We start from the raw sequence: 19697 nt of genomic DNA, 5'->3' as shown, positions 1-19697 counted from the left end.
CCTACAGGAAATAAAGAGTGAGTAGAACGCCCCATGCCAAACTGCAAGGACACTTCTGTTAAACTTATTCTCTACTGATTAAAACTTAAACAAAAACAGAATACTACTAAACACAATAAAAACAGTCATCAGGCCTATCATTTCCACCAAAAAAAAAAAAAAAAAATCTTTCAATAGAGTGAATAGTGTAGTACAAGAGATATTCAGTCCATTAAGTTACTAAGCTAACAGACTGCATGTACTTAAAATTACAAATTAACCTTAAAGACCACATATACTTTTTCTAGGCAGTTCAGGCATTTATAATTGAATAAATGGACCCTGCTGACCACCCAAGCTGAGATTCCAAAGACAGTGACAAGGGGCTTTATCAGAATGGAACAGAAGGACTAGAAAGTTGTGGGGTAACCAGAACGGTCTTCTAAAAGATGGTAAGTACATTAATATACCTTGAAAAACAGAATCAGAACACTTAGAACAATTCTGAGAAACACAAACCTTTATAAACCCAAGGATAGAGCTTTACTTACATGAAGGAATAATGAACTGGGGCTCAGTGTTGCCTGCGTAGCCAAGCTTGGTATACCTAAAAGCACAAAGTCATCAACACATGTTTAGATAATAATACTCTCGTCTATATTGGATTAATGTCTTTTATTATAAGCTCTCCAAGTCCTAAAATAGCAAGCCTCAGAATACTCCTTGAAATTAAAAAAAAATAAAAATAAAAAAAAAACTTGTGATCACTAAGAATCAAAGACTAATTTCAAAGAAGTTTTGCAAAAACTTAAAATATTATGCTTGTTTCTAGTAGAAAAAAAAGAAACACATATATACTAACATATAAATTACATTTATGCATCCCTAATAACTTTAAAAGTGCTTTTACACTCTATCTTTAAAAAAACCCAGTGAAGAAAGTAGAAATTATCTCTGTTTTGCAAATGAGAAAAGGGAGGCACTGAGAAGTTGATTAAACTGCCCACATTAGTGAACTGCAGAAAAAGAACTCCAATCTACATATGCAGGCTAATTCCAACACTGGCTCTCTAAGAAGTATACTTACTTCCCAGAACTTTCATACAAACTTCCTGAACTTTGCAGGGTGGGGGGGCGGCGGTTAGAAAATGATTATATAATTTTCTTAAAATGTCATGGCATATGTCTAAGAAACAGCTACTGCCGTCTCCTGAGAATCATCTGACAAGAGCATCTCTTTATCATCTCATTTCAGAAGGAGCCCATTTTCTGTCAAGACACTGCATGATAGATTCCAAAAGTCTTAACTAAAACAAATGCCAAAATACTACTATCTGTTCCAAAAGCATTTGCTAATCTCCTAAATATAAAAGGGGGGGTGGTGGAAAAAAAAAACCACCACTCAGAACCATCTGCTGGAAATAAAGTTGAAAAGCGGTAAGTAAATTGAGAAGACTCATCAGCGCTTCCTTTCTTATTAGGACTACTCTAACAATAACGTCTGGACAGCCAAGCCGTCATTCTGTAATAATGCTTATTATTATTATTTCAACACTGCTAACACTAGCAGTGTTGAAACTAACTTTATTCATTCAATTTTAAAAATTATTTCAAGATGCTTGATATTAAATTTTTGATCCGGTAATATTTCTAAATTCTAATACATTAATTTTACAATTTTTAAGTATAGTTTACCGTATGCTAATTTTACTATTTTTGAACACACAGTGAATGGATAAGGTCTGGGGAGACCAAAAAAAAAACAAGTCAGCTCCCCTCAAATCACACATTGCTGCTCAACTTCCACAGGATCTGAGGTCTTCGTGCCACAGGAGCCAGGGCAGTGCCAAGTCCTGAGACTCCTCAGGCCCTACAAGGAGCTTCTGGAGGCAAGACCCATGTGAAGCCCTCTCCAGCTCCACAACTCAAGAGCTGGAAACAGAGTACAAGGCCAAGTGGACCTACAGCAACTCCACTCCAGTGTTCCACCTACAAGGTAGAATTCAGAGCCAACCAAGAGCCAACCCAGGATGGAGGCAACAGAGAGCCTGACCTTTAGAATTCCAGGTCCTTCCCAATTTTAACATATTTCTGGAATTATAGTCCAGAAAATAAATATAAATAAGTGAATTACTAACCCAAGGCTAAAGATGCCTATGGAATCCAACAAGCAGACCAGAAATCACTAAAATCATCAAATCTGTGTCTTTAACAAGCTACATCAGCTACTTCCCACAAAAATGATGCACCTTATGCTTAAATAAATCCACCTTCCCACACTGTTAGACTATGAGTTCCACACGCTGCCCAGAACAGGGTCCTTTCTCATGGTTATATCTACATCCCCGGCACAGTGCCTGGCACATGGCAAATACTCCAGAAATAACTGCTGAATGTATTCTCACCAGTTGTAAAAAAGGTAATCATTGTCAAACTGCTAGGGGAAGGACCAATATTTGCAAAAGGGACGCTGAAAGGCAGAAAAAGAATCTGATGGAACCAGAAAAAAAATTACAGACATCATCGCCTACAATCTCCTACTTAAAGAGGAGCAGTGGCCTATGTGTAATGGGTTTCAGAAAAAAAAAAAAAAAAAAAAAACACTGAAACGAATATGGTAAAATGTTAACATTTATTAAAATTAGGTGCTAAGTTTCATTCAGGCTATTATATCATCTTCATATTTTGAGTATACTATACTGGTTAAGATCATGCACTATGGCACCATACCGAGTTCAAATCCCAGCTGCACTATTTGCCAAATGTGTATCTTTGGGCAAGTTACTTTACCTGTCTGTATGTCAGTTACTGTAAAATGGGGATAATAGACTGAGGCAAGAGAACCCCTTAAGCCCAGGAGTTCAAGGTTGCAGTGAACTATGACTGCACCACTGCCCTCTAGCCTGGGTGACAGAGCAAGAACCTGTCTCAAAAAAAAAAAAAAAAAAAAAAAAAAAATCTGAAAAGTTTAAAAAAAAAAACAAAAAGCTATGTGTTCTGTGTCCCAAGTGACAGCATTCGTTCTTTCCACTATGCACCATGGAGAGTTTAATTCGTATAGTGTTGAGAATGAAATGTATGAAACAAATTGTAAATCTAGTAGATACCTGATAGGCCTTCAACAACTATGCCTCATTTCCATCCCAAAGTTTTGTACCCTGAAATCATAACTATGGCCCACAGCAGGAAAAGGTCAGACTACAAAAACAGACTTGAGCACTGTTAGGCCCACAGCTCTAAAATTCAACTAAACGCTGATGATACGACTCAGCGACAGCTGCTGGAATGTTCAGATTCTGAAGCCACAACATTCTTTTAGACAGTATAGTCTTGGAAAGAGGCCTCTGTCAAAGTCACACGGGTACCTTAAGTATCAATGACATTAAGCCAACAATGATTTTCATGACTGAGGCAAACTAACATGAAGATATATTAATTTTTTTTTTTTTTTTGAGACGGAGTTTCACTCTTTCAACCAGGCTGGAGTACAGCGGCATGATCTCGGCTCACCGCAACCTCCGCTTCTCTGTTTCAAGCGATTCTCCTGCCTCAGCCTCCTCAGTAGCTGGAAGTACAGGCGCCTGCCACCACACCCGGCTAATTTTTGTATTTTTAGTAGAGATGGGGTTCCACCATGTTGGCGAGGCTGGTCTCGAGCTCCTGACCTTGTGATCTGCCTGCCTCGGCCTCCCAGAGTGCTGGGATTACAGGCGTGAGCCACCGCGCCTGGCCCTAATATTCTTATGTGTTAACAGCTTACTATGCGATCCTTACCCTCCTAGCAGAACTGACGTTATTTTTAAAAACACTGGCAAAAGCACAAATTCTTCAGATCACTTTATTCTAATGTAATATCTTTCCATTTTCCTGGGCTATTCCTTATATATTAATAGTATCAAATACACTTGAAGTTTTGTTACTTTGAATAATCATAATGTAACAAACATCAAACAAAATTTGAGACATTCAAATTTAAAATTTTAATAAAATCTGCACCAACTTGATAGGCTCATCCATCACTAACTTCAATGACAATCTATTAAATATAACTCAGTAGATGTCATCTAAAAAGTACGCATCCTCAAATTCTTTCCCAGGAGGAGAACTCAATGCTAGACTGGCCTGTCCCATTAGAGATGGTAACATCACAGCTCAATGCCATGAAGAGCAGTACCAAAAAAGCAAAAGCAAAACACAATTCTTAAATATGGCAAGTGCTCAAGACACCATTTACCAAAAAAAGAAATGTTCCCTATTTCAACCAGTTTACTAGCTACTAAAAATGTAGCAGGCACCGTACTAGTCACTGAGCTGTACTCAGACTGAGGACAGGGGAGGAGGGTGGACATGGCCCAGGTCCTCAAAGTGTTCCTCCAAATGTTTACCTATTAGATACAGGACTTCAGATTGAGTTTTCCAGTTGTAGCATGGCTTACTTTACCTGGAAGCCAAGTTTAAGATCTGGGTAGGCATCAAGAAAGAATAAGCCACATGTGGCTGACCAGATCACCTGGGAACTCCTGAAACAGATTCCCAGGGGCTGTGCACGATTCACTAAATGGGAATCTCCAGAGAAGGCTGGGCATCTGTGTTCTTAACACCCCTCGCTCACCCGCATGGTTCTGGTGGTCAACCAGCTTAGAACTCACTGACCTCAACTACGCCACATGAAGTCACCTTTAGCATTTTTATATAATGCAAGCTTCCTCACTGTCACATTATACCAAAACCTCCTTCCACCCACCACATTTAGCACAATATATCTATAATACTGAAGTTTAATACTGGTCAGAAGTTCAGAAGAAATAACTCATATGTCCTTTTTTTTTTTTTTTTGAGACACAGTCTCACTCTGTCACCCAGGCTGGAGTACAGTGGTGTGATCACGGCTCACTGCAGCCTCAACCTCCTGGGCTCAAGTGATCCTCCCACTTCAGCCTCCCAAGTAGCTGGGACCACAGGCACATGCCATCATACCCGGCTATGTTTTTTTTATTTTTTTATAGAGAGGGGTCTTCCTATGTTGCCCAGATTGGTCTCAAACTCTTGGGCTCAAGGGATCCTCCCACCTTGGCCTCCCAAAGTGCTAGGATTATAGGTGTGAGCGACCCAGCCCAGCTACCAAATGTAGCAATCTTATCTTATTATTTAAAACACTGTGTGTTTAGGTACTCTATGAAAAACAAAAATGTAGGAAATGCTTTTCAATTCAAACTATGCAATTAAGAAGTAGTGAAAAAAGGCCGGGCACAGTGGCTCACACCTGTAATCCCAGCACTTTGGGAGTCTGAGGTGTTGGATCACCTGAGCTCAGGAGTTCAAGACCACCCTGGGCAACATGGTAAAACTCCATCTCTATACTAAAATACAAAAAATTAGCTGGGCATGGTGGCACGTGCCTGCAGTCCCAGCTACTCAGGAGGCTGAGGTACAAGAATCGCTTGAGCCCTGGCGCCACTGCACTCCAACCTGGGCAACAGAGTGAGACTCTATCTCAAAAAAAATTTTAAAAATTTAAAAAACAGAAGTAGTAAAAAAAAAAAATCTAGGCTCAATCTAGGAAAGTAAAAAACTTAAGCTAAAAAGGGAAAGATTCCTTAGGAAGAGATGATGGGGAAAAAACAAAATCTCAAACCAAAATAAAATGAAACACTAGAAGAATCCTTATTGAAGCCAGAATTAAGCCAAGGAGATCTACTATAATTATTCTGATTTTACACTGTTTAGGAAGAACTAGGTAATACAAATCAAAAAGAACAGAGTAAAGGAAAAGATTTTGGGAAGAAGGAGGAGATTAAATTTTAATTCTTTTTTTTGAGACGGAGTCTTGCTCTGTCACCCAGGCTGGAGTGCAGTGGCACAATCTCGGCTCACTGCAACCTCCACCTCCCATGTCTGAGTGATTCTCCGGCCTCAGCCTCCTGAGTAGCTGGGACTACAGGTGTGCACCACCACGCCCCGCTGATTTTTGTATTTTTAGTAAAAACGGGGTTTCACCATGTTGGCCAGGCTGGTCTCGAACTCCCGGCCTCAGGCGATCCACCTTAGCCTCCCAAAGTGTTAGGATTACAGGCGTGAGCCACCGTGCCCGGCAAATTTCATTCTTTATAGATGATAACTGTATACCTTGAATAACTAAGGAAATTAAGTGAAAACTAAAAGCAATAAGGGAATTCAAAAAGATGACCAGTTACTAAACGAATAGACAAAAATCAACAACTTCCCTGTCTAACAATAAGAACATATAATGGATGAAAGCATCCCACTCAGAATGGCAACAGCAACAGAATGTTACCCTTAAGAATACACTACATAACTACATGAATAAGCTATTACTCCTACCCTTAAAAATAATATTGCTCTTTAAATAAACTCTCTATATACAAGCAGACAAATAGAGACATGCCTTAATCTTACACAGGAAGAGTCTGTTTTGTTTTTTTTGTTTTGTTTTTTTTTTTTTGTGGTCAATTGGTTCAGGATGAGGAAGAGTCAATATTTTTAAAAGAAATACTGAATATCACTAAATCTACCTACAAATTTAATGCAAAGCCATTCAAAACCGGTGCCAATACTGAAGGTGGTGGTAAATTATACACAGGTGATAGTAAAGGGTTAAAGAGCCATTATAAAGGGTCACATTAGCTATCAAAAATGTTAATGCATATACCCTATTAGCCAAATAGTGCCTTTCTAGGAACCTACTCCACATAAGTATTTTTACATGTATGCAAAGATATACACACAAAAAAATGTTCGGTGAAGCACTATAATAGCAAAACCACCACCAGAACCTGGAAACACTCAAAATAGAGGATATATTAAATAAATTATATTACATCCATTCAATAAAATTCTATACAACCATCAAAAATGAAGATGTATAGTTACTGCCATAAACGGATGTACAATATAGCTTGAAAGTGCTTGAAAACAGTATATATTTATAATGCGAGGCCAGCTTAATAGGGACACAATGCTAGGTTCAAATCCCAGCACCAGCTATGTGATTTCAAGCAAGTAAATTAATCCCTTCATTCCTTGGTTTCTTCATCTCTAAAACATGGGTATCCCTACCTCAGTGTTAAATGTTGCCATTTTTGGATAATATTTCCTAATTCAAAAGAAGTAGGATTTCATCGTGCAGTGGTTTATTTACTTATTACTGAATATTATTTTTTGTATACCAGTGATCTCTATTTCTCTCATGAATTGTCCTTACATTACTTTTCTACTGGAGTTTTAGTGCTTCTTATCAATTTGTGTGAATGCTTATATACTGAGGATATTTGTGCTTGCTCATTACATTGCTAATTTTTCCCAGCTTGTTGTTCACCTTGTTATACATTTTCTGCAATATAAGTATTTAAACAGTCTAGGTGATCAAATCTACCAATTATTTTCCTGAATAATTTCCTTCGTTATGTTTCTACTTTGAAAGTCCCTCTATATGCTAAAATTTCATATCATTTCTCTTCCACTTTCATATATTTTATCCCAAATGGGAAGAACTACACTAATCCAGTTTTCCCAAACATATGTATATAAGCATTCAAGACCATCAACTTTGCATTAAAAGCCCTTGGTTTTTTTAACACTACCTTCCAAAAGCTAGCATGATGGAGGTAGGCACTACTCTCAAAAATACATAAACTATACTTACAGATTGACAGCCATGTTGTCAAACTCATACCACCTTCCATGAGTCCCTTAACTTGTCTGAGACCTTTTCTCATACAGAAATCAGGAAAGACAGAAGAGGAAGCTATGGAAGCAGACCCAATCAATAGCTGCATAAAGCACTACCAATAGTTACACGTCTGCCTTTTAAGCAAAGAATATGTTACAGCTCAAAATTCAAAGCAATATAAAACGGTATCCCTTAAGAAGTCTTACACTACCCCATTTCTGCCTTCTATCCACCTTCCTATGTATCTTTCCAATGCTTCTCTCTGTACATACAATATATTATTATTTGCCCCAAACATTTTTTTTTTGAGACGGAGTTTCACTCTTGTTGCCCAAGCTGGAGTGCAATGGCGCGATCTTGGCTCACTGCAACCTCTGCCTCCTGGGTTCAAGCGATTCTCCTGCCTCAGCCTCCCGAGTAGCTGGGATTACAGGCATGCGCCGCCACGCCCAGCTAATTTTGTATTTTTAGTAGAGACAGGGTTTCTCCATGTTTGTCAGGCTGGTCTCGAACTCCCGACCTTAGGTGATCCGAACACCTCGGCCTCCCAAAGTGCTGGGATTACAGGCTGAGCTATCATGCCCAGCCTGCCCCAAACATTTTAAACAGTCCTTGCACGAAGACTCTTTCACTTTACTTGTTAAATGCTCCTATCTTTTGACAGCAGTAATATGTAGACTTTTCAGTTCTGCAAAGTCAGGAAAATTAACCTATTGTTGACTCAACATATTTATATATAATTGAAACTCCTCTTCTAACCATGTGTCTTAAGCAGGAGGTAATGACCCTAAGGTCAATTAATTTATGTTTGAAAGTAGAAATGTTACATCTTAAAACAGTGTTTTACATCTTTTTTTTTTTTTTTTTTTGAGACAGGGTCTCACTCTGTCACCCAGGCTGGAGTGCAGTGGTGCAATCATAGCTCATTGCAGCCTTGACCTCCTGGCCTCAAGCAATCATCTGCCTCAACTTCCTGAGTGGCCGAGACTATAGGTGCGTGACACCACGCCTGGCTAGTGTTCTCAAACTGTGTCCTGCGAGTTCTTTTGATTGAGACCCCTGGTGAGGTCCAGTCTCAAACCCCAAACTTCAATCAGAATAGCTCTACACCCTCCTAAGATTTTTCACAGTTTAAATATGGTTTTGATAAAAGTAAAATTGTTCCCAGACCCTAACAATTGTTTTAAAGCAACGCACAATCTCCATATTGTGCAATGTAAATTACATGACCAATTTTTTTAATGCTCCTTGGCTTGTTGCATAGAAAAGCAGTCTCTATAGAACGAAGAATTCAATATATAAAGTTCAAACTTAAATATTTTATCCAAATCCAGTATCTTTGCCTGTCCTTAAATTTTCTATTTCTCCTTCTGAGTACTTTTTTTTCTCTATGTTACTTCGTATATATAAGATCATAAAACATACTGCCCTTTTGTGGATTCTGAACATTATTATAAGGTAAACTCTGACTTCCAGTTAAAGTGTTTTAAAAGTGTTTTAACTGTTTAAATGATGGACTAAACGTATTATCTAATTTCACTCTTTCCCACAGCCCCACTAAAACCAAAGCAAAAAAAAATTTTAAGCAATTATTTTAAAAATTAAAAAAGTTTAGGCCAGGCGCAGTGGCTCACACCTGTAATCCCAACACTTTGGGAGGCCGAGGCAGGCGGATCACCTGAGGTCAGGAGTTCGAGACCAGGCTGGCCAACAGGGAGAAACCCCATCTCTACTAAAAATACAAAACTACTCGGGTGTGGTGGCGCATGCCTGTAATCCCAGCTACTCGGGAGGCTGAGACAGGAGAATCGCTTGAACCCGGGAGGCGGAGGTTGCAGTGAGTTGAGATCACGCCATTGCACTCCAGCCTGGGCAACAAGAGCAAAACTCCATCTCAAAAAACAACAACAACAAAAAATTTAAAGCAATATTAAACCATGAGGATGTGGAGAAAAGAAAAGGTGACAACAGCAAGATTTTGGCCCTGAAAAGCTGAGGACCCATAGTACCTGACTTTAGAGATATAAGAAAGACAGCAGGGGCAAGAGCTGAGAATGAGCCCAACATACTCCCTAGATCCTTAAAGGCTCTGGAACTCGTTGGTGCCCAGGTACCTGTGGCACTGGAATCGGAGGGCTGAGGAGCAAGTGCGGACAGCCCAAAATACTCAGGCCATGGTAAGACCTTCTCCTGCCCCACACTGCTGGACACTTGCTCCTCCCTGGCTTCAGGCTTCTCTAGAAGTTTTCTGGAATGTGTAAAGCAAAGGTTCTCTGCACTCACAGTTAACTGGCAGGGTCAGAGTACAATGATAAAATCAAACATTTTTAAATAAACCAAAAAAATAACAAACACTTGTTTCATTTAATTTTTTTTGTTTTGCAATCAAATAATACTCATGCTTTCTTTTACGGTACATTTGTTTGGCTTATTTTTGAACCATCCTTTTGCTTTTTTTTTTTTTTGAGACAGTCTCACTCTCTTGCCCAGTCTGGAGTGCAGTATCATGATCTCGACTCACTGCAACCTCCACCTCCCGGGTTCAAGTGATTCTCCTGCCTCAGCCTCCTGAGTAGCTGGGATTACAGGCATCCACCACCACGCCTGGCTAATTTTTGTATTTTTAGTAGAGACAGGGTTTCGCCATGTTGGCCAGGCTGGTCTCGAACTCTGACCTCAAGTGATCCACCCACCTAGGCCTCTCAAAGGGCCGGGATTACAGGCATGAGCCACCGCGTCCGGCCTCTTTTACTGTCTTTTTTGAATTTTTTTCCATCCTTTTACTTTCTGAATGACTGACTTACATGTAACCACCATAGTTTTCGTTTAGTACAGAAAGTGAATTTAGTTGAGTCCATGCCAGGTGAGGTCGTCTCGTGTGCAACAGTCCTACTCCTGTTTTAACTTTTGTACTATTCCTTGTTGTTGCCTGTTTCCTTTTACTCCGTAATTTTATTTGGTTGCTTTTCTTCCTCTCAATTTTACTTTTACATTTCAAAGGTATACAAAGTCTGTTTTTAGTATAATAGCCTTCTCAATTTATCAATTTCAAAAAATGAAACAGTACTCCTTAACTACATATTCTGAAAGATAAGACAATTAGCACAGTGGCATCTCCCACTCCCCAGCCCAATCCTAACCTAATCCCTCACGATATTGTTGACTTTCAGGAAATTTTGCTATGGCAAGTTATCATTGTGTTGACATTTTTAAGGTTGAGTCGGTATTTATTCAATTATTTTGCCTTCTGGCTTATTTCTCCAGGAAAGATTATTCAATTATTGAAGCTGGTATCTTTATACTTCAACCTCTCTATTTCTGGAGCCCTCACTGATTCATCTTTCAGTTGGCTGGGTTATATCTGCAAGTAGATTTTTCAGTGAGGTTTATGAATGCCATTAATTCCTGAGCTTTTGCCCATTTGCAAATGTCTTATTATGCTGCATTTTAATGACATTTCAATCCAATCACATTGTCTTCCTTCTTGCCCTAACTCCCCTACTCTTGTTTTTTCCTTTTGAGCCAGAGTCTCGCTTTGTCACCCAGGCTGGAGTGCAGTGGCACAATCACAACTCACTGTAATCTTGAACTCTTAGATTCACACCATCCTCCCACCTCTGCCTCCCAGGTTACTGACACTACAGGCACGCATCACCACACCTGGCTTTTTCTTTTGGGGGGCAGGGGGATAGACACAGGGTCTTGCTACGTTCCCCAGGCTGGTCTCCAACTCCTGGGCTCAAGCAATCCTCCTGCCTTGGCCTCCCAAAGTGCTGGGATTACAGGCATGAGCCACTGTGCCCAGCCCCCCTACATTCTTAAGCATTGCTTCGTCACCTTTTGGCACATTACACTGTTGAAAACCCCAAGACTAAGGTGATTTTATTTTTTCCATTATAGGTGGCCTGTTTGCTTTTTTCCTGCTTAAATATGTATAGTATTCTTTTATCTTTCAGGGATTTGTTTTGTTTTGTTTTTGAGATGGAGTTTCACTCTCATTGCCCAGGCTGGAGTGCAATGGCGCGATCTTGGCTCACCTCAACCTCTGCCTCCCAGGTTCAAGCGATTCTCCTGCCTCAGCTTCCTGAGTAGCTGGATTTACAGGCACGCACCACCACACCTGGCTAATTTTGTATTTTTAGTAGAGATGGGGTTTCTCCATGTTGGTCAGGCTGGTCTGACCTCAGGTGATCTGCCCACCTCGGCTTCCCAAAGTGCTGGGATTACAGGCACGAGCCACCGTGCCCGGCCTGTCTTTCAGGTTTTATAAATTAACCAGGATACACTTCCATTTTGATGACTCAGTGAATTTTTTCCAGTTCACAGTGAGTCCTTATATTAATATTATATGATCTTTCATTATATTCCAGGAAAACTTTGTCTTTTATTTATTAATGTTACATCTGTTCCACACACTCTTGTTCTCTTCGTCAGGAACACCAGCTCTGACTACAGTAGATCCCTTCTGGACTCTTCTCCCACAGCTTCCATCTTCTCTCTAATCACCGTGACCTCTTTGTTCTTTCCTACCATGGTCTATGTAATTTCAGGAAGTTGATCCTCACATCAGCGATTTCAGAACCACTGGTACTACCTCATGCAACCTCCAACATGCTTTTCATTCCTGAAATGATTTTAGTTTTCTATGTCTTTCCTTATGGATGTCAGCTGACCTCCATGTCCTCCTTCTAGCTTTCTTTAATCTTTTAAAATTACTTCTTTGTTCTTTTGTTTTATTGAGCTCATGTTGTCTAAATTTAAGAGCAAAGTGGCTTTATCTAAAATTCCATTCTAGCCGGGCACAGCGGCTCACACCAGTAATCCCAGCACTTTGGGAGGCTGAGGCAGGCAGATCACCTGAAGTCAGGAGTTCAAGACCAGCCTGGCCAACATGGTGAAACCCCGTCTCTACTAAAAATATAAAAATTAGCCAGGCATGGTTACAGACACCTGTAATCCTAGCTACTCGGGAGGCTGAGGCAGGAGAATGGCTTGAACCCAGAAGGCAGAGGTTGCAGTAAGCCGAGATCAAGCCACTGCACTCCAGCCTGGGGGACAGAGCGAGACTCTGTCTCAAAAAATGAAAAATAAAAAAATAAAATTCCATTCTAATTACTGAAGTACTCTTTCCAAAGTATACTTTTTCATCTATTTTTGCTTGTTATGTTTCCTTCCTTATTTTCTGTGCATAGTCCCATGATGGGTCCATTCTGCTTCACACTCAGCTTTGAATGGGTGCAGGTCTCCCTGGACCTGCTTGCTCTACAACAACTCTTTGCCCTGCTTACAATGACACTGAATACAATATCTTGAAATCTCTGTGTAGTCCTCTGGTTGTTTAGAAGAAGAATTGGCTGAACGGTGAGCAATCAGAGCCTGAACTTGGGTATACTTTCCCACTAATTCTACTAAATCCTTTGTTCTGGGCATATATCTAATTCCAAAGTTCATTGTGGAGGACAGGCAGGTTTAAGGGGAAATGCCTTATCTTAGATATTAGCAATTCCTGATCAGATATAAGCTGGTCATCGTCACAGATTTTCTCCTTTCGTGAAACAAAGTCAAAGAACATAATGACACCATTACTACATGACCCCTCTTTCAGCCCAGCATGCCCTGCTATATTTTAGCATGGAAAGGAGCTGCTGCCAGAACATGCTTCTTTGGCAATGGCCTATTCATCCATCAGCTCCTAGCTCTGCTGTAAGGACTGTGAGTAGTACCTTCAGAAACATATGCTTAGACACCTGCAACCAGCCAGAGATGGGCGGGGATGCCACATCTCAGTATCCTCCTGCAAATGGATCCACACTTCACTGGAAATTTCATAAAATGTGATATGAATTTTAGCTGTTTTCTTCTCTATTCTTGGTTAGTTTTGTTCATTTTTAGGAGGTTCCAGGAAGTAGTGTTACATGAATGTATATTTATAGCACCATATGCCCAATAAACTATTAAAGAATCTTTTAGTATGAAAAGGATATAAGACATATGGTAAAATCAATGCTACAGAGAACTTTTCCTAAATGAAGCTTTTATGGCAGTTGTAAGGGAAAGAGTATAGTAATTTATGGCTCTGTCCTCTGTCAATACAGGTCCAATGCAACATGAAAAGAATGCACATAAAATATAATAAATTTGTTGACTACTAATAATTTTTATTAATTAGAAGTAAAAGGCTTTTTTTTTTTTTTTTTTTTTTTTTTTACAAATCATGCTGAAAGGGAGAAAGGGGGAGGGGAAGAAGAGATGCAAGCTAATTTCATAATTACTCATAGTTGGGAGCCAACAGAAAACAGCCACAAATAAAAGGACTATATATAAGATAACCATTAGACAAAAATACAGTCTGCCCTAAAGTGCACCAAAAAAGATATAAATCAAATAAAATGGACTACATGGCAAAAGATTATGTTTAAATACATATATATATGTAAATATTGCAAAACTGAGGCCAAATATATCAATCATATCAATACATATAAATATGCTTAAATCACCTATCTATGAGTATAAATGAGCTTAAGTCATCCAATAAAAGGCAACATTTTCGCATTGACTAAAAAGCAAAACAATATTTTGGGTACAGAAAATTCAGAAAGAATAATAAAAGGATGGACAAATATATATATATATATATCTATATCAGATAAACACAAGGAGAAGCAAGCAGGGATGACACATCTCGATATCTGACAAAGTAGAACTCGGCTGAGAAAACAATTTAGAAGCCTACTTGATATGCTAAATCAACAACTCTAGTGAAGAGACAAGTTATTTCTATCTAGATAACCAATATGGCAGCAACAACTTTCATAAAGCAGAACCTACAGAAAATGCAAGGAGACCTTAATAGGTGACTAATAATAGGAGGCCTTAGTATGCCATTCTCAGTCCATGACAGACTAGGTACACACACACACACACACAAATGTGAGCCCAGGCATGGTGGCTCACCCCTGTAATCCTAGCACTTTGGGAGGCACAGGCGGGTGGATCACACTTCACTGAGGTCAGGAGTTCAAGACCAGCCTGGCCAACATGGAGAAACCCCATCTCTACTAAAAACACAAAAATTAGCCAGGCATAGTGGCGGGTGCCTATAATCTCAGCTCCTCTGGAGGCTGAGGCAAAGAACTGCCTGAACCCTGGAGGTGGAGGTTGCAGTGAGCCGACATCACGCCACTGCACTCCAGCCTGTACGACAGAGGGAGACTCGGTCTCGATTAAAAAAAAAAAAAATTGGAAGCCCTAAATAACATCATTAATAAGGTAGTTCATATAGATACATTAAACTCAGAACTTATAAAGATTATATCTCCTAGGCAGGTGCAGTGGCTCATGCCTGTAATCCCAGCACTTTGAGGGGCCAAGGTGGGTGGATCACCTGAGGTCAGGCGTTCGAGACCAGCCTGGCCAACATGGTGAAACCCCATCTCTACTAAATATAAAAAATTAGCTGGGCGTGATGGCGGGTGCCTGTAATTGCAGCTACTTGAGAGGCTGAGGCAGGAGAATTGCTTGAATCCAGGAGGTGGAGGTTGCAGTGAGCCGAGATCGCTCCATTGCACTCCAGCCTGGGCAACAAGAGTGAAACTCTGACTCAAAAAAAATGAATACAAAGAACATTCGCAAACCCTCTTAGACCACAATAAGTGAAAAAAAAAAACAAAACAAACACCAGAACTATCCCACTAAAATCAGGGATAAAATAATAATGCCCACTAACTCCACTCTGATTTAAATTAACATTGTTTTGGAGGTAATGGCCTCTGCACTGTGTCAATAAAAAAGCAGTTAAGAGTCCCTAAAAATGGAAAGGAAGAGGTAAAACAATCTCTTTTGCCAATGACAGGTTTTGGTTTTTATTTTTGAGACAGCGTCTGGCTCTGTTGCCCAGGCTGGAGTACAGTGGCTCAATCTCAGCTCACTGCAACCTCCGCCTCCCAGGTTCAAACGAGTCTCCTGCCTCAACCTCCCAAGTAGCTGGGATTACAGGCGTGTGCCACCACGCCCAGCTCATTTTTTTGTATTTTTAGAAGAGACAGGGTTTTGCCATGTTGGCCAAGCTGGTCTCAAATTCCTGGCCTCAAGTGATCTGCCTGCTTCGGCCTCCCAAAGTGCTTGCAATTACAGGTGTGAGCCACTGCGCCGGGCCCAATGACAAGTTTTTATATCTGAAAATCCCTAGGGATCAAGGGAAAAATTTATACAAATAATGTGAGCATTCTGTAAAGCAGCAGGTTATAAAATGAGTACTACCATGAAAAACCACCATGTAATCTAGGAATGAAAAAACTAACAATCTTCATATATTCAAGAAAAACAGGATAAAATGAAAGAGAAGGCACCATTTATGATAGCAAAAAAAAATCAAATACATAGATATAAATAAAGTTTACAAGAAATCTACCTGCAGAAACACCACAATATTCCTAAAAGACACAAAATAAACTTGAACTAATGGAGAGATAAACCATGTTATTTGATGGAAAGACTCAGTATTATAAAGATGATGATGCTCATTAAATTAATTTTTAAGTTTAATAAAATCCCAATAAAAATGCCATCAGGCCTTCTCTCCCGGAACTAGAGAAGCTGATTACAAAGATCACTTGGAGGAACAACAATCAAAAATACATGGGAAAGCCCTAAAAAAGAATTAGATGGGCAGGTGAAGCCGGCACCATTAGAAATGAAATCATTCTAAAGAGCCTAATTAAAACTGTGTGGTGCTGCTATTATGAACAGACCAATAGACTAACACAACACAACACAAAATCCAGAAAGAAACACAATTGCATAGACAAATGCAGCACATGATAAAGGCAGCATCTCCAGTCATTGGGTTTTTTCCATAAATTATGTTGAGATAAACAGGACAGCCATAGCCACACACACACAAAAGTGGATCCAACTGGGTCCATTCTTCATACCTTATCTCAGGATAAATTCCAAATGAATTAGAGATTTAAATGAAAAAAAATGAAACCATTAAAAAAAAAAAAAACCTACCAGCTGGGCACAGTGGCTCACATCTTTAATCCCAGCACTTCGGGAAGCCGAGGCAGGTGGATCACCTGAGGTCAGGAGTTCGAGATCAGCCTGACCAATATGGTGAAACCCCCTTCTCTACTAAAAATACAAAAATTAGCCCGATGTGGTGGCATGCACCTGTAGTCCCAGCTACTCGGGAGGCTGCAGCAGGAGAATCGCTTGAACCCAGGAGGTGGAGGTTGCACTGAGTGGAGACTGTGCCACTGCAATCTAGCGTGGGCAACAGAGTGAGACTCTGTCTCAAAAAAACAGAAAAGAAAAAGAAAAAAAGAAACCACCATGTAATCTGGGAATGAAAAAAACCTTTCTTAACTATGACTCAAAATCTAGAAACAATAAAGAAAAGATGAATAAATCCCATTGCCTAAAGAAAACAAACTTTGCATGGTAAAAGACAAATGATAAATAGGGGAAATATATTTGGAACGTGTATCATTAAGGGTTAATATTCCCTATGTGCAGAAGAAAGTTAATGGGCCTGAGACTGCTGTCTCTTAGAAAGTCTTGCTTGCAGGAATGGCCTTTAATTGGTATCTAGGATCTTGGAGTTCGGATGTTCCCACCATTCCCTAAATGCTAAAAGTAGTTCACTGCTCCTAGAGTGGCAAACAACATGGTTTATGCCAATGCCTTGCTTTCCTTCTGGGACTCTGGAATTCTGGCATGTGCTATGCACAGGGTGCCCGCATGACAAGTCCCCAGGGAAAACCTTGGGCCCTGAGTCTCTGAGGAGCTTCCCTGGTACACAGCATTGCACACGTGTTGTCACAGCCTAATGCTGGAGGAATTAAGTGCATCCTGCATGGCTGCACTAGATGAGGACTCGGGAAGCTTGCCCCGGTTTCCTCTAGGCTCCATCCCACGTCTTTTCCCTTGGCTGTTTTTGCTTTGTACATTTTCACTGTAGTCCTGATTCCTCCTAGCAAATCACTGGAACTGGGAGTGGTCTGCAAAACCCCAACAGACCCTAATACATGAAGACCTTCTAAACATACAGAAGCAAAAGACCAAAACCCCAGAGAAAAGTTAGAGAAATGAAGAGACAGAAAAAAATAAATGCAAAGATTATCATAATCATGAAAGTGGGTTGTTAAAATATGAAGTTCAGCCTTTTCTCGTGCTCACAATCTCACCCACTCTTGCCCTTCCTTCTTCCGCCATGGGATGACACAGCACACAGGGCCTCATTAGATGCTGGCACCATGCTCTAAGACTGCAGCCTCCAGAACTGTGAGCCAAATAAACTTTTTTTTCTTTAAGGTGTGCACTTTTACTGAACTGGTCTCAAGTCAGTGTACAGGTATCCCCTGGCTGCCTCCACACTTCCACCCACTCCCAGGGAGACCAAAAGCCTTCATACACCTCAAGGTAGGGACAAAAATGGGGACCATGATGGCTGATTATTCAAAATAAAACAAAAAGTATTTTTTTAAATGTTGCATTATATAATTTACATGAAAGCAATCCTGTAACCTCCCCTTTGTGGACTCAGGAGAGAACTGGGCCATTCTCCTGAGAGAGAAGTGGGGTGGCTTTTGGGAGGGCAAGGGACTTCCTGTAACAATGCATCTCACAATATGTGGAATGACTATTTAAAAAAAAAAAAAAAAAAGCCAGGTGCGGTGGCTCATGGCTGTAATCCCAGCACTTTGGGAGGCCGAGGCAGGCAGATCATCTGAGGTCAGGAGTTCGAGACCAACCTGACCAACATGGAGAAACCCCGTCTCTATTAAAAATACAAAATTAGCCGGGCATAGTGGCGCATGCCTGTAATCCCAGCTACTCGGGAGGCTGAGGCAGGAGAATCACTTGAACCCGGGAGGCAGAGGTTGTGGTGAGCCAAGATCGCGCCATTATACTCCAGCCTGAACAAGGAAAGCAAAACTCTGTCTCCGAAAAAAAAAAAAAAAAGGGCCAGGGTAAGACCCAGTCTCAAAACAAAAATAAAAATAAATAAGTAAAATAAAGAACAATGTACAATCAAGGTCCTCGGCCACACTGTAGAACTTTGGGGGATGCTCACTCCAACTAACTGCTGTCACCTTCACCATTCTATTATTTTCTTTATAAATTACCTGGTGTGTGGTATTCTGTTACAGCAACACAAAACAAAGACATTAAGATATCATTTATACTAGGTTGGTAATTTTACAAATTGGCAATAGGCTCTATTGGGGAGTCTGTAAGACACAGGCATCCTCACACATTACTGGTGAGAATGCACGCTAATGAGTGGAATTTGACACTGCTTAGCAAAATTACATATGCATTTGCCCTTTGACCCAGAAATCCCATTTCTAAAAATCTAAGCCACAGATACTCAGGCAAAAAATACAAAAAGATATCCTTGCTTTATCTCTTTTTTTTTTTTTTTTTTTTTGAGATGGAGTCTCGCTCTGTTGCCAGGCTGGAGTGCAGTGGCGAGATCTCGGCTCACTGCAACCTCCACCTCCTGGTTCAAGCGATCCTCCTGCCTCAGCCTCCTGAGTAGCTGGGACTACTAAAATTAGCCCGCCACCATGCCCAGCTAATTTTTTTGTATTTCTTTTTTTTTAGTAGAGACAGGGTTTCACTGTGTTAGCCAGGATGGTCTCGATCTCCTGACCTCGTGATCCGCCTCCTCGGCCTCCCAAAGTGCTGGGACTACAGGTTTGAGCCAGCGCGCCTGGCCAGAATGCTCAAAAAATGAAGACATGTCTAAAGAACATGGAAGGCCAGGCACAGTGCCTCACGCCTGTAATCCCAACACCTTGGGAGGCAGAGGTGGGCGGATCACCTGAGGTTAGGAGTTCAAGACCAGCTGGCCAACATGGCAAAACCACATCTCTACTAAAAATACAAAAAAACAGCCATGCGTGGTGGTGTACACCTATAATCTCAGCTACTCAGGAGGCTGGGGCAGGAGAATCACTTGAACCCGGGAGGCAGAGGTTGTAGTGAGCTGAAATCACACCACTGCACTCCAGCCTGG

The 19697-nt window shown here is 40.5% G+C and overlaps 1 protein-coding gene across 5 annotated transcripts in view; it reads right to left on the bottom strand.

Moving 5' to 3' along the window:
• The window catches only part of ACTR3B (actin related protein 3B), a 1031695-nt gene that overhangs the window by 1007683 nt on the left and 4315 nt on the right, over window positions 1-19697 (bottom strand). For 3 of the 5 annotated variants that reach the window (XR_008527331.2, XM_002818703.5, XM_054560037.2), the window contains exon 2: window positions 531-586. The exons of the other annotated variants lie outside the window; for them this stretch is intronic. Coding sequence is in view for 2 of the 3 variants with exons in the window: in XM_002818703.5 (XP_002818749.3) it covers window positions 531-586 (56 nt within the window). In the remaining variant the exon portion in view is untranslated. The remainder of the gene's footprint in view (window positions 1-530; window positions 587-19697) is intronic. 5 annotated transcript variants of the gene reach the window in all.

This window comes from Pongo abelii, chromosome 6 (assembly GCF_028885655.2).
Source record: "Pongo abelii isolate AG06213 chromosome 6, NHGRI_mPonAbe1-v2.0_pri, whole genome shotgun sequence".
Lineage (NCBI taxonomy): Eukaryota > Metazoa > Chordata > Mammalia > Primates > Hominidae > Pongo > Pongo abelii.
This window is presented reverse-complemented; position numbering and strand designations above follow the sequence as displayed.